Source organism: Pelobates fuscus, chromosome 2 (assembly GCF_036172605.1).
Source record: "Pelobates fuscus isolate aPelFus1 chromosome 2, aPelFus1.pri, whole genome shotgun sequence".
Classification (NCBI taxonomy): domain Eukaryota; kingdom Metazoa; phylum Chordata; class Amphibia; order Anura; family Pelobatidae; genus Pelobates; species Pelobates fuscus.
In genome coordinates, this window is record NC_086318.1 from 177592056 (window position 1) to 177608513 (window position 16458).

Here is a 16458-nt window from a genome sequence, read left to right on the forward strand (position 1 = left end):
AGTGGTTAGTTATTGGAAAGTGAATAGGAGGCTGTAGCCTGAATAAACCATTGTGTTTGTGTCTCTATCTTATGATCATACTTTGTCTGTGGCTTCAACTCCTTCCTAAACTAAATGACTCATACAAACACATTTAGTCTGGATGCATTTTCATCAAATGAGGGTTTATTCACTCACAAAAATTGTGGCAAATCAGCGATTTTAAACAATGTTTTATTTTTTTACAATTCAAATCAAGCACAAGATGGTGTTTAGCAAATAAACCCAAAGGTGTGTAGCTTTCTGCCAGGCAGTGCATTGGCATTGAAAGTCATCTACTGAAAGGCTTTATATATTTGTGTAACCTTTATCTGTTTGTTATGGCAAATATATTCTTTGAGATATCTTCCAAAAGTTCTAGACCACTTTTATTCTCATTTACAGTAAGTCCAATGAGCAGTGGTTGATGTTTTGGTTGATCATATGGATTACTCTTGATTGATTATTCATATAATATACTATACTTAAAGAATAGGAGCTTTATATCATGCAGTGTCAGTTTTTTTTTTTTTTATTTGTTTCAAATAAAAATATTCAGATTTCTAATTAGCAAGACCATACTTTTTGTAAAATATAACAAATGTGACCTTTAGTAGGTTCATTTCTAAATATAAAACCAAATACAAATTCTACTGAAAAAAAAAAAAACATCTTTGTTCAGTCTATGTTTAGTTGGGGCTCTGGGTGTGTGCTGTGAGTCTATGGAGGAAGCCTGTGGGTAAGAGTATGTGCTTTGCCTATGAAAGTGAAAGTAGGGCTACTTCAGAGGTTCTCGTCAGGGCCCGCAGCCGTCGGGGTTAAACGGTATCGGTCGTTATAAAGTGTGGTTGGCCTTTAGAGGGTGATGTCTCGTCCCTATTCTGCTCCAGAGGGGAGCATGGCACCTCCAGGCCCGACCTGGAACAGAGCGTTGTGCCAAAGTTGCCAGAGTTGCGTGACCAGTGTCTATGTATGGGGAGGTCATGAGTCTACCTGTAGGTATACAGGGAAGAGGGGTGTGGTCATCGGTCTCAGTCCCTCGTTCCTTTTTGCTGTCTACGTAAATGTTACTTCTAGGCCTTTCCGATGAGAGAGACCTTGCATAGAATTCAACTTAACATCAGAGTAGAGAGGTGAAAATAAAGAAAAACAAAATCAGAGTGGAAAACATAAAGTAACATATGAAAGGATAATTAGAGCATTTAAACGTTGGTTGTTGGAGTGGTCACTAGTCCTAGTGGGTTGGTATCAGCTGGTCTCTGCCGGGTGTCCGTGGCCATTCAAGTGGTTACCGCCACATAGGCATCTGGCCTTGTCTCCCAAGGCACAAAAGGGATTACTGTGTCCGGATTCCATGTGTGGGTCGCCGGGACCGTGGTGAGCGGTTTAGCTGGTTTCAAAGCGTCCTTAGACAGTCCCAAGGTTGGCAACAGGTCTCTCACTTCCTGTAGGTCCCGGATAGGGTGTGTTGCAGTGCCATGTTGGACCTCTAAAGTGTGTTGTAATCTCCACCGATACAAGATGCCTTTGGCACGGAGCAGGGTTGTGAAAGCCTGTAACTGTCTTCTCCAAGCCATGGTGTATCCTGATAAGTCCGTGTAGAACGAGAGCTGCATTCCTTCGAAGGCATAGGGTGAGTGATTCCGGACAGCTCCCATAACCGCTGATCTATCTTTGCTGCTCTGAAATTTCACCAGTAGGTGTCTTGGTGCTGAGCTCGGCGCTTTTGTCGATTTTTGCAGGCGGAACATCCCCTCCAGGCCCACCTGTTTTGCCTGCCTATAGGTGGAGGTAGTGCTGCGAGGAGGCGCCTCAGCAGGTGTGGTGTCTCATCTTCCGGAGTCTCCTCTGATATACCTCTTATCTTGAGGTTTAGGCTGTGCCTCTGGTCCTCTGCCACATCCATCTTCTGATCTGTTTTGGCTTGTTGTGCCTGCAGGTCCAGTCGCCCTCTGGAGTTGGGTTGTTTGTTGGGTATTTTTGTGGGCATCGCTTTCTAGGACTTCCATGCGGTTCGTTAGGCCTCGAACCTCTTGTCGGATTTGGGCCATATCGGCCTGGAGGTTCCGTCTGAGTTCCGCAAGGAGCCGTCTCATGATAGTCGTCGTTACCGGGTAGAGTCTGGTGGAGAGGTGGAGGGTATGGTGGTTTGCGGCTCCACTGTATTCCCCTCTGGCAGTCCCATGCAGTAATCCTCCGATATTTCTGTGTCTGCGTCTGAGCAGTCGGCCATCTTGGGCCCTGCTCCACTCCGGGCCTGGCGCCACAGGTTGCCGATATTCATGCCCATATGTGGTTTGTCGGATTTTTGTTTTTTGTTTTCTTACCCATGGCTTGTGGGTCAGGGCTTGGGGGGGATTTGCTGACGGTTTGGGGCTTTTCAGACCCGATTTTGCGGCTATAAAGGCGTTCGTCGGCTCGGAGCTTCAGTAGCATGCGGCCACTCGGTTCAGTGGCTTGGCTCCGCCCCATTTTTTCCACTTTTGTGTTGACTCGTAACCATAAGTTTGAACTGTGGATCACCCCTTCTCCTTGTTATTTCTGCAAAGATTATACTTTTCAGAGACCATTATTTTGGTACTACGGCGTGTTTACTTGACCGTATGTTGTTACATTGTTTAATCTTAAAATATTTACTGCCTTAATCCCTTGAACGCATCTTTTGGCCCAGAAAATAATGGACTTATTTCTGCTAAGAAGGTACTGCTTCTTGTCCTCTTGGTGATTTTTATAGGCTGCAGCTGCCTTGTTGTCCATTCTGATCAGGATTCACTTGTGCTTCAATTGTGAGAATCTCAAGGCTTTGTAGTTTGCTCTTACAACTGATTGGATGGGAGGATCTTGATCTATCTGTTCCAGACACCTTGTGCTTAAAGGTTTCTGAATTGTGTTCCCCAGCCTAAGGAGCATGCATCCATCATCACTTGAAAAAAGCATTGAAAGTCATGTGTCAGTGTTTGCAGATGACACAAAACTCTGTAAAATAATACAATGTGAGCAAGATATTACTTTGCTGCAGATGGATTTAGATAGACTGGAGGACTGGGCACTCAAATGGCAGGTGGAATTTAATGTTGAAAAATGCAAAGTTATGCACTTCCGCATAAAGAATACACAAGCAACGTATACCCTTAATGGAAGCAAATTAGGGATAACAACACACGAAAAGGACTTGGGAATTGTTATAGACAACAAACTATGCAACAGTGTGCAATGTCAAAGCAGTGCATAAAGTGAATACGGTATTGTCATGTATGAAAAAGGGCATTCATTCTCTGGATGAGAATATAATTTTGCCTCATTATAAATCACTGGTAAGACCAGATATTGAATATGCTGTGCACTTTTGGGCTATTGTTCTAAAAAGTGCAGAGGCGGGCTACAAAATTAATAAAAGGAATGGAACATATCAGCTATGAAGAAAGGTTAACAAATTTAAACCCATTTAGTTTAGAAAAACGTCACCTGAGAGGGGATATGATAACATTATACAAATATATTTGTGGCCAATACAAACCATTGTGTGGAAATCTATTCACAAACCGGACTTTACATAGGACACAAGGTCATGCATTTAGACTGGAAGAAATAAGATTTTGTCTAAGGCAAAGGAATTTTTTTTTTTTTTTACTGTAAGAACAATCAGGATGTGGAATTCTCTGCCTGAAGAAGTGGTTTTATCAGAGTCCATACAGATGTTCAAACAGCTACTAGATGCATACTTGCAAAAACAGAATATTCAAGGATATAATCTTTCAATGTAGGGTAATAACTGCTTGATCCAAGGATAAATCTGACTGCCATTCTGGGGTCAAGAAGGAATTTTTTTCCTAGCTTGTTGCAAACTTGTGCTTCAAACTGGGTTTTTTTTGCCTTCTTTTGGATCAACAGCAAAAAAACAAATGTGAGGAAGGTTGAACTTGATGGACGCAAGTCTCTTTTCAACTATGTAACTAATTCATTGTGGATCCACCAGAGTAGTGATATTTACATATGAAATCCACCAAAGAATGGAGAATTTTGTCAAGGTTGATATTTTTATTGGTTGATCCACTCCTAATTCTGGTACGAACTGATTGAGACATTTCCATTGTAGCTCTGTTACGTGTCAATGTGTCCGTCTCACCAGCCCACTCGATGGTGTCATGAAGCCTAAGACAACCTGACCTTGTTTCCTCACTAGAAACTTCGTCACTTTATGATGTAAATTTCAGTTGCCGTTCATTAGAAAGATTTCTCTTTTTGTCGTGTATATCTCTGGGCCTAGAAACACTGTTGTCTGAAGGTGATAAGCAGCTCTTCTCATAGTCACTATCCACTGTGAAGTCCCAATAGTTTCAGAACGCTGCACGTTTGCTCTTGAGTTGGTGAATGATTGGGCTACCTAATTGTGCTCAAAGCAAAAAAAAAAAAAAAAGCCGGTTTTGTATTAAACAGAAAAAAAAAAAAACGGAAATATGATATTGTATTAAAAGGATGCAACATAAAAAATGTAAAAACAAGGATGGGGTCTGAATACTTTCTAAATGCGTTGTGTGTAATTTATTTATATTACAATCAAAAGAAAAAATATAATATTTACTCTATATCATATTTCCTTGCATAGAAATGTTTTTTCTAACTTTGCATTTGTTTTTGTTTCAGTGTATGCAGGACATGGGAAATACAAAGGCTAGAGTTCTATATGAAGGCAATCTTCCTGAGAACTTTAGAAGACCCCAGACTGACCAGTATCCTTTCTGATGATCAGATCATTTTGGAATATTTTTTTTAAGCTAAAATGAGGTTTCTTTTTTCTGTTTCTTTTCTTTTCTTTTTTTTTTTATTTTTTTATTTCTGATTTCATTGTTTTGTGGAATGGAAATTCCTGGCATGATCTGAAATATATTGTTATAAAACACTGTCTCTGCTACAGTGTTTTGCTCTTTGGTGAATGATGTGTTTTCTTATAAAAATAGCTCCATCTTACCTCTTGGATAATAGATGACTAAATATGTTAAATTATGAAACACGTTCAGTTTCATATTACCTGCCATTTGGTGCTGCTGTTTCATAAAGTACTTGAATTTTAAGTTGTATTTCATAATTCTGTATAATTCTTATTACTACTCTGAAAAAAATCTATACAATTCGATATTGTCTTGTTTTGAATATTTTGTATGTTGTTATAAATCTGAGCAGTTGCAAGCTAATTCTCCCTCTCTCTCATTAGTTAGGTGGTAGGTACAAGGAATTGGAGCATTTATGTCCCTGGGGCCAAAAACTTCAGGATTTCTTGTACCCAACCACTGAAAGAGACATCGTTTCAGGTGCAGTGAGTGCTGTAAGCTTTATTTTACAGATCTGTTTACTATTTTTAGATTTGAACCCATTCTTTGCAGTTTTGAGTGTAGGTATACCTTCTCTTTAAAATAATTTGAATTGCTCACAGCAATATTTTAAGCATGTTTATTAAATTACTGTACTTTGCAGTCCTATAAGATTTGTTTATCCCATATCTAGCATGTATTTTTTGTGTGCCTAGTGTAAATATATTTATATAACCACCATGACTTTTCTCTTAAAAATAAATCAAGTTTCTACAGTTGATGGCATACCATGGCACAATTACATAAGCAAACACACACTCAATAACGATGACGTGTGTATTATGGAAAAATAATGCCTTTGAGAGGTTCTGCAGAAAATATAAACCGCAAGCCTGTAGGTGGGTATGTGACTTGCATTCTTCACATCCCTCCAGTCCCTTACCAGGCATTTGAGTAAGGAGATGCATGTAATTAGTACCATGTAATTATTATGCATTTTACACACAGTTTTCCACCATTAAAGCACACTTGTCAGTTCGCTGGAAGTGACAGTTTCTTGTTCCCTCACCCCAGTAAGGGGCCATTATAGTGCTTACAACGGTGAATAGTGCTATTAAAAACAAAAACACCCCATGGCAACATTATCACATTATATTTGGGACTGGTTACACAAGACATGCACTCTCTGGCATTCTATTCTTGTCCTTGCAGTGCAGTGGATGTTAATTTCATTCACATGGCATGCCTTAGCCAATAGTTAAGCTATATAGCTACTAGATTTAAAAAAACTTTAATATGGACAGTTCAGCATAAACTCAGTGTATGATTGATCTTTTTTTTTTCTCTCTTTTTTTCTGTCAAAAGGGACTCCACTACACCTAATTGTCCCCATGTAAAATGCCCCTAAGCCTCCCATATTACCTAGTTGTTAATCTTTATTTTCTGCCCGGACCTAGGTCCTGGGCACCGCCATCTTTGTGTAGGTAGATGAAGTCCCTGTGGGACATGTCCTCTGCCCACACTAGATAGCGCTTTGAAATTCCCGTGCATGCCCAGTAAAACACTTGAATGAATGAATAGAAATGTCAGACGAACAAACAAACACCGAATATCGGTGTTCGTTTGTTCGTTCAGTTTATGACAAGCAGGGAGCTACCAGCGCGCAGCTCCCCCTTGTAAAATATAAAAATAGAAGTGGCAGGGAGCAGTGCTCTCCGCCACTTCCTAAGCCCCCCATGTTCTCTCTCACTCTATGGGGTTCAATATGACCCCCATATTAGCATAAGGGAGATTGAAACCTCCCAAATATCACTTCTCGCTATTCCGCGAGTAGGCACATGTCTACTAAACAGTGAGCAGACCTATTGTCCTCTCCCCCCCATCCCCGAGCGGCGAATGGGGGCCCTAAATGAAATTTGGGGTAGGGGAGGGGGGTCCTATTGTCCTCCCCCTGGCCCCAACCCATGAGCGGCGGGTGGGGCCCTAAATGAAAATGGGGGGGCAGGACCTATTGTCCTCTTCCCTGCCTCCACTCATGGACGACTGATGGGGACTAAGTGTTCAAATACCCTCCCCCCCAAGCCCCTAGTCACCCCCCCACCCAAATACTCTTAAATCAATCCCTACCTACCCTCCTCACTGTAAAAATAACGAGGGGAGAGACATTAAAACTACGTGGGAAAAAGAAAATCAGACTTCCCATTAGAAATCTTCTTTCTTCAGCCCCAAAAAAGGCCAAATAGAAAAACCGTAATACCCGTCAAACGTATCAAAAAAGAAAAAACTTGACACTAAAAAAGAAATCCATCTTCACCTGGCGAGGCCACAGCGCAGACTGAGCTCCCCAGGGCGGGGCAAAGGCTTATAAAGCCTTCCCACACCTTGCAATTTGACTCAGAGCACTCTGATTGGTTGGCTTGGAATCCAACCAATCAGAGTGCTCTGAGTCAATTTACACAGTGTGGGAAAATTCCAAAGAACTTGCTGTGTAAAATAACTTCCCATGCTGTGTAAAATAACTAGCACTCTGGTTGGATTCCATGCCAGCCAATCAGAGTGTTCTGAGTCAAATTTCAGGGCGTGGGAAGGCCTTACAAGCCTTTACCTGGCCTGCGGAGCTCAGTCTGCGCCGTGCCCTCCCCGGGTCATTGGCGGACCCAGGGGGGGGGGGGGCAACGGGGCAATTGCCCCCCCCCCAAGATTCCCCCCCTGCCGGCTAGTGCAGGGCTGGCATTGCCCAAGCGCCAGCCCTGCAATGTGCCTGCGGATCGGGGAGAGTGATCAGTGATCTCCCTCCCCGGTCCGCAGGCACTGTGCTGACAGCCGGCAGGGGAGGGAGGGAGAAGGGACCCGGGAGCTGTTACCAGCAGCTCCTCCGGGTCCTCCTCTCGCGAGATTTGGAGCGTTGCCGCGGTTACCACGGCAACGCTCCAAATCTCGCGAGAGTGAACTCTAGCCCTGGAGCGCGGGCTAGAGTTCACTGGAACCACTGGACCACCAGGGATTCCCCACTGGGACCACCAGGGATCCAGAAATGTCCCCCCTCCTCCTCAATAAAGGTAAGAAGGGAGGGGGGACATAAATATATTTCATTAAATACATTTTGTGTTTTTTTTTTATTAAAAAGCCTCCCTTCCCTCCTCCCCTCCCCCCCATACACACTGCCCCATACACACACTATACACACACTGACCCCATACACACACTGACCCCATACACACACTATACACACACTGACCCCATACACACACTATACACACACTGACCCCATACACACACTATACACACACTGACCCCATACACACACTATACACATACTGACCCCATACACACACTGCCCCCACATACAAACACTGCCCCAAAAACACTGCCCCCATACACACACTGCCCCACACATACATACAGTACCCCCATACACACACTGTCACCCTTACGCACTCACACTCACTTCACCGCTCACACACACACTGCACCTTTCACACACACTTCACCCCTAACACACACCACTTCTCCTATGCCCTATATCCCAGCAGACCCCAGGTAAGTTGTCAAACTGTTCTTAAACAGGGGGTGGGGTGGGATCCTGGCACTACTGGCACCATAACTACTACACTGAGCTGTAGTGGTTATTGTGCCAGGATTATTTTTTTTTAAATAATCTACAAGTGCCCCTCCCGAGATCAGGCTCTGGATCCGCCACTGCCCCGGGTGAAAATAGATTATTTTTTAGCATTGGGTTTGGTTGTTGTTTTTTTTTTTGCGCTCAGGTTTTTTTTTCTTTTTTTATAGAAGTTCGATTGGTATTGTTTTTTTTTTTTTTATTTGCCCTTTTTTTGATTTTAGAAAAAAGAAGACTTCTAATGGTAAGTCTGATTTTTTTTTAATTTATTTTATTGATTTTTTTAAGGTATTTAGTTTGATTACCCAGAAACAGAAAAGAGCGCAGCGGGACATAGAGCTTTAAGTAAAAAAATAAATAAAATAATCCTTTATTCTGAATAAAGGAATATTTTGTATATATAGGAAAGACTAAGGATATTTCCCATTAAGAGCTGCATTGGGATACCAGCACATTGTTATATATATATATATACTACCACCCATAATATTTCAAAAAAATTAATTAACAAGTGGTATTTGTAGTATTCTAAATTTGAACACCTTCCTTAGGTGATCAGCCCAAAGGCTACTTATATGTAACTTAAACATTTTTTTTTAAATGTTTTTATATTTACTCTAGGCGCGATTGACTATTCAAATTATTTTTAATTTGAATTTTGATATTGTATAGTATTTAGTTTTATTGTCTCCCCCTCATTGTTTTTAGGGTTAGGGGGGTTGGAGGGTGACTAGTGGCGTGGGGTTCCCTAGTCACCGTGCATGGGGGGTGTATTTGTACACTTAGCCCCCACCTGATGCCCATGGGTGTGGGAAAGGGGGAGGACAATAGGTTGTCCCCCGCACCTCCCCAATTTCCTATATGGGCCCCCGCCGTTCATGGGTGGGGGTGAGAGGAAGGACAATAGGTCCCCCCCATTGTAATTTATGACCCCGACCCGCCGCTCATGGGTGGGGGCTGGGGGGAGGACAATAGGTTCCCCCCCCTCATTTTCATTTAGGGCCGCCACTCACGGGTGGGGGTGGGACGGGAGGGGCAATAAGTCCCCCTTCAGTTTAATAGCCCCCACTCGCGCGGCACGGGTGGGGGCTCGGAAGGGGGGATACTAGTTTTTTTTTTTATTAGACATGCCCCTACTCGCAGCATAGCGAGTAGGGGCAGATTTATTACTATCACGAAGTACTGTAATCTTCATTACAATCTTTATAATCAGTATTAGTACATTTGTCTGAAAGACCAATTTAGGTCTTTCAGCGTTTTGGTAGATCGCTCCCTGATACCGTGGCACGAATAGGATCGGAGTTTCATTCATTCAAATGAAATTACAAACCGAACAAAGTCCCGAATTGCGTCCTAACGTGAATGAACAAACTGTTCTCATTCTGTTAGGGCGCAATTCGGTAGTTTCGCCGGCGTTCTGTCTAAATGACAGGACATTCGGGAATACTATCAACAAATAAGTGCACAATATGGAGGATACCAATGTTAATAAAGCTCAGCAAACACCTTAAGTGGTGTCCCCTAAACCACTACTATAGAATACAAAAAAAACATACATACATAAGGTGGAGCTTCTTATATAGATGTTCAGTATACATCTGTAATCATATAAATACAAGACAATAGTGCAATATTGTTGTAACGAATGGAGTCTATTATGTGAGCATATAGTATCCCTCACAAGTCAGGAGTCTTACATCTCATATGACTCAGATGGTAAGCGCCTGTGGACACTTTAAGGATGTCCAATCCCCTCTTTTGGTATTCCTCCCTGGAGCTTGAACTGCTTTACCTCTCAGGATGGTGAGTATTGCCCAATATCCAAGATGTCAGAGGTGTGTATACAGGATACCACAGGTGAGTTTTCAAAAAGAAGGTGCTTTATTTATAATCCGTTAAAATATACAGGATAAATTAATAATAAAAACAAACATAAATACCATATGTCTCTGGATGGCTTTATAGTCCAGTAAATGTCCCAAAACGTGTTTCGGCCTTTCAAACGGGCTTCCTCAGTTGGCTGTGCATCTTCTCTGTCTACATTTCTTTAAAACCCCGCCTGTCATATTAATTGTATGCACCATAACTGCTTCATTAAGCTAATGTTGTTGTCTGCTGTCCATCAAATAGACACTATTGCCACCAGAGCAACTACAGCTTAAAGGAGCAGTGTAGAGTTAGGAACACAAACATATATTTTTGACTCTATAGTGTTAAAGTCACCATCTAGCCCTCCTGGCCCTCTCTTGCCTCCCTAAATATAGTATAATCTTACTTGTATTCAAGTCTGGAGCTGCTACCTCTGCCCCTGTTTGTCTGTGAAACGGTCTGCTATCTGCTGACATCATCAGAAGTGGTGTTCTGAGCCAATCACAGTGCTTCCCCATTGGATTGGCTGAGACTGTCAAGGAGGCAGATCAGGGGCAGAGCCAGCACAAGTCAAACACAGCCCTGGCCAATCAGCATCTCCTCATGGAGATGAATTGAATCAATGAAGCTCTATGAGGAAAGTTCAGTGTCTGCATGCAAAGGGTGGAGACACTAAATGTTGTGATGCATACTAAGCAAGACTGAGATAGGAAGCACCTCTAGCAGCCATCTAAGGAGTGGCCAGTGAAGTTATCACTAGGCTGTAATGTAAACACTGTATTTTCTCTGAAAAGACAGTGTTTACAGCAAAAAGCCTGAAGGGAATGATTCTACTCACCAGAACAAATGCAAAAGGCTGCAGTTGTTCTGGTGACTATAATATCCCTTTAATGTAGACTTTCTGAAGTCCCTGCAGGCATTTCATGTAAACACTGCTTTTTCAGAGAAAAGGGAGTGTTTACATTGTTGCCTAGGCACACCTCCAGTGTTCCATTCAGTAAACTGATTGCAAACTTAGCTGCTAGGCTTATTTCAGCATACACGACTAGAAAGGAGAATGATCATAAGGAGTAGCCAGTGGTATAATTTGTACCAATGAAATGCACCCAAACTGTTGGTGCCTCTGCCCAGCCTGTCATACTTGCCAAATTTGGCAAGTATGTATAAGATCCAAATGTGATTCAGAATATAACATTTTGACCTTATATTAAAAAATATCAAGGTTTTGGTTTTATCAGCCTGGGATGGTTAAAAGGCTGATATGGTTATTTAAAAAGTGAAAATTCAAATATAAGGTCAAAAAAGCTGAACTGGAAAGAATTTTCACTTTGGCTGTCAATAAGAAGCCGTGTAGACTCCCATGAATAAAGGTTGATCCCCAGAGATACACAGTTCAGTAGTTGATGTATTGTACGTGATTGTCATTGTTGATGATTGCTCAGTAGTTGATGTATTGTATGGTCATGGTCATGGTCATGGTGGGACTTTTCTGAATCATCATTGTTCTTGCAATGATCAAACCATAACAATTTTTTGACAAGAGGTAAGAAAATATATTGTGATGATACCTCCTTTGAGGTGCATATCTATATCTTCTTCCCCATTGATAATATTATAAATAGCAGTAATAATAAATACATTTATAAATCTATGTATAATTTGTGTATTTTTTTTCTAATATGTACAGTGTTCAGACTCAATTCCAAAAACATGTATTTACAAAGCACTTGCACATACAATATGTACTGATTGCGAATAAACCACCATGAAGTGAATATTGCAAAATATTTTAAAACCAATTTAAGTATGGCCTGCATAATCTGTCTACTTTCACATTTATTTTATTATCTTGCTACATAGGCCGTTTTTATGCTTATGTAATTATGAGCAATCAATGCGGGGAAAAAATAAAAAATGTCCACTTTATGGAAAAAAGAAAAAAACTGTTAACAAAAGCTGATGCTGTAGTGCTATAATTATACCGTTCTTACGAAGACAAAATCTAAGGTCAGCACCTTGTGATTACTACATCAGCCTGAATGAGTTGACGGTAGCCTCTTCAGCATGTCACCTTTTATACCACTCTTCTCGATTAGCTTGGCTTGTATTGTATGTGTGAGAAGTGTGATTGATTCTGATGTTTCACAGTTCCTGCTTATTCCCCTAAATTCTCTTGCTTGTTGAACTTGAACAATAGTTGACCAGTGTATTTAAGGCCCCAAGGCTCCCCTTATCCAGATGTCTTTTGTTCTCAGGATCATGATAGAACCTAGCAGCTATTTGCCATCTTTTACGGTTTTACAATCCCAGCAATTTACAAAGTGAAAGCAATTTTATGTGTTAAGTTTGGAGAGCGTAATTTCTCTTGTGGGATGCAGTTAATTATAGACTGCACATACCATTAAATGACAAATGATAGTTTTACATTAAGCTTTTCATTATTAGGATTTCAGGTCTTATCTGAAAATTTTAATTACTTTAGTTTCCTGAGATCTTTTGTGCAGCAGACCTAATCAACAGTTATGCTCCTTTGAGGTTGTTTGATCTTTTCAAAGTTATTCTGTTGTCAATGGGATGCGCCTGCAAATGTAAGATTTACTTCAATATGATTTACTTTACTATGGGACTAAATGGTAATTTAATTGTCTGCAAACCAGTGAAATACAAAATGCATATTTAATCAGTGTTCCAGCTCACATTAGTACACAAGGACGCCTGTGAATAGTTATCAATAGCCACCTAGCCATCCCTTTGGGCTTCATACCGTGTTTCTCCGAAAATAAGACCGGGTCTTATATTAATTTTAGTCACACAAAACACACTAGGGCTTATTTTCAGGGTAGGGCTTATTTATTTACGGTTCCGGTATGTACATTGAACCCCCCCTTTAATTAATCCACCCCCTCTAATTAATCCACCACCCCTTTAATTAATCCACCACCCCTTTAATTAATCCACCACCCCTTTAATTAATCCACCCCCCTTTAATTAATCCACCCCCCTTTAATTATTTCACCCTACCTCTAATTAATCCACCCCCTCTAATTAATCCACCACCCCTCTAATTAATCCACCACCCCTTTAATTAATCCACCCTCCCTTTAATTAATCCACCCCCCTTTAATTAATCCACCCCTCTAATTATTCCACCCCATCTAATTAATCCACACACCCCCTCTAATTAATCCACACCCCCCCTAATTAATCCACACCCCCCCTAATTAATCCACACCCCCCCTAATTAATCCACACACCCCTCTAATTAATCCACACACCCCCTCTAATTAATCCACCCCCCTTTAATTAATTCACCCCCCCTTTAATTAATTCACCCCCCCCTTTAATTAATTCACCCCCCCTTTAATTAATTAAGTCCCAGGCATAAAATACCGGTATCTACTCACAGTTCAAAGAGTCCGACCACTGGGTGCCTCACCGCCCGGAATGGATCCTTTCGCTGAAGATCCGTGAAGGCAGACTGACGGCGCTGCGCACGTCGTCATCACGCTGCGCACGTCGTCATCACGCTGCACGATGCCGCGGCCCGCAACGCTCCTCCCCCTCCTCATAGAAGAAGGAAGTCCCGCCAAAGGTAAAATGTCTAGGTCTTATTTTCGGGGTAGGGCTTATATTGCAGCCCACCCCGAAAATTCGGCTAGGGCTTATTTTCGGGGTAGGTCCTATTTTCGGGGAAACACGGTAGTAATGTCATTGTTGGGGTAAAAGAGAAAATTAATGAAATGCTAGATGTTGTTTTGTTTTTTTGTGTTTAATTTAAGGAAGCCTTATTTAAAGGAGGAAATCCTTCTAATTTACCTCTCGCCTTTTCACTGATTTTATTATGTACTTTGCTGAACAAGCTGCTCACTGCATGGCATATCACACTGGGCTCTGTCTACTTGCCCCTCTCAAGGATCCGTTGTCGGGGTACACTAACAATGTCCCAGTGCTATATGAAAAATATATCGCCTCTAACATTAACTGTGTTTTCAATCTCTCATTTAGAGGTGCTAAGTGATTTAGGCAGCCACTATGAATGAGATGAGGTAGTGGATTCCAGGGTTAGAGTTTACTAAGTCCCAGTGTTAGGGGCTGTAGGATTAGGAATAGGCAGGGAGTATTGGGATTACTGGTCAGGTGTAGTGAGGTCCAATATAAACATTTTAAAGGTACATCCTAAGCACCATACACCACTACAGCCCACTGTATCCTGGCACTGGTTTACCGTAGTAAATTAGTCAAACCGTTTTAATAAGGTGTGACGGTTTACCTTGGTCCCCCAGTACTCACACTGCATTTAGTATTTCTGGCACAGCTGGTCCAGGACTGTGCTTATTCATTGGTTGTGAATGCTCAGCCAGTGAGTTTTTTTATTTTATTTTTTAAATGTTTTATTTTAACCCCTTAAGGACGGTGGGCGTTCTATGCCGTCCTTGGGCACCCGGCTATAAACGCCAGCGGGCGGCATAGAACGCCCAAGCCGTTCTATGTACTTACCCAGTCGCAGGCGATCCCCTTCCCTGGGCCATGTGATCGCGCGTCCATAGCAATGCCAGCAGGGGGAGTGCCTGTAATGACATGTACTCCCCCTGCTGCCTGTAAATAGTAAGATAAATGTTAAAGTTTCAGTTTAAAATAAAATATATACTTGGATCATATATATATATATATATATATATATATATATATATATATATATATATACATACATACATACTGTCGAAGTGTATTTTAATATTAATATATATTATCAAAATACATGTAGAATGATATTGATAAAATATATATAATTATCATTATATATATATATTTATAGATAATATAAAATAAATATGTAAATACGTAATAAAATAAAAAATAAGATATGTGTAAATTCATTTGAACTGTATTTTAAAATTAATATATATAGATATACAGTGGGACCTCGGTTTACGAATTTAATTCGTTCTCCGGGACGTTTCGTATTGCGAAAAATTCGTAAACCGAAACACGGTTTCCCATAGGAATGCATTGAAAACCAATTAATGCGTTCCGGAGGTGAGAAAAAAGTCAAATAAAGTATTTTATCTGTTCAAAACTCTTTATAAAGTGCACTTTAAAGGCATAAATACTGTACAGGGACATGGTTAATCAAGAAATAACATTTCAAACATCCAACTTTATGTTTTAAAACATCACACATCAACTTTTAAAACATGGCAAAGTTTTGATAACATGGTACAGTACACTTTAACTGTACATAAATCACACGTCAACAGGGAAAACATGGAAAATAGCAAAACAATTTCAACACTGTTTGGAAGATGAGGAGGACGAGGGCAATTGGGCAGCACTAACACAAGCCGGTTCTTCTTCATGTCTAGGCTGTTTTTGTAGGAACCTTTCCATTGTCTGCTGCCTCTGGCGCCTTTTAAGCATCCCTCGGAAAGGGGACATGATGTCTGTGTCAAAACTGCTCACAAGTCTGTGGGCTAGAGCCTTATCTGGGTGGTGCTGCTGTACAAAAGTCTGTAGGTTTACCCACATTTGGCATGCCTCCTTGAGTTCCGTGGAAGAGAGCTGTTCCTCACTCATTTCCTCCTCCTCCTCAAATGCGATCTGCTCCTCCATCGACTCCTTCTGCAATTCCACCAGCTCCTCGGTGGTTAGGTCACGGTTGTGTTCCTCCACCAGCTCGTAGACATCCTCCTCAGTCACCTCCAGGCCCATGGTCCTCCCCAAGGAAACAATTTCCTCCAAGACTGTTGACTCTGGTGCAGGTGCAGAAGCACTGGAGGCAGGTTTTACAACACAGTCTGGCCAAAGGTTGCGCCAAGCAGAATTTAGGTTTGTCTGGCTGACCCCGGCCCAGGCAATGGTGATAATCTGCAGACAGCTCACAATGTCAAAATGCTCTCTCCAAAATTCATGGAGGGTGAGGCTTGAGCGATCTGTCATCTCAAAGCATCGCCGGAAAAGCTCCCTTGTGTAGAGTTTTTTAAAATTGGAGATGACCTGCTGGTCCATTGGCTGGAGTAGTGGGGTGGTGTTAGGCGGAAGGAACATGACCTTGATGAAATTAAAGTCCTCCAGCAAGTCTTCCTCGAGGCCTGGAGGATAGGCAGGAGCATTGTCCATGAGCAGCATGGCCTTGAGTGGCAGGTT

At 41.6% G+C, this 16458-nt stretch overlaps 1 protein-coding gene across 2 annotated transcripts in view; it reads left to right on the forward strand.

The window, feature by feature from the left end:
• Positions 1-16458, forward strand: part of SMAP1 (small ArfGAP 1) — a 319946-nt gene that overhangs the window by 97831 nt on the left and 205657 nt on the right. For both annotated transcript variants that reach the window (XM_063442978.1, XM_063442979.1), the window contains exon 4: positions 4663-4748. In XM_063442978.1, the coding sequence (XP_063299048.1) occupies positions 4663-4748 (86 nt within the window). The remainder of the gene's footprint in view (positions 1-4662; positions 4749-16458) is intronic.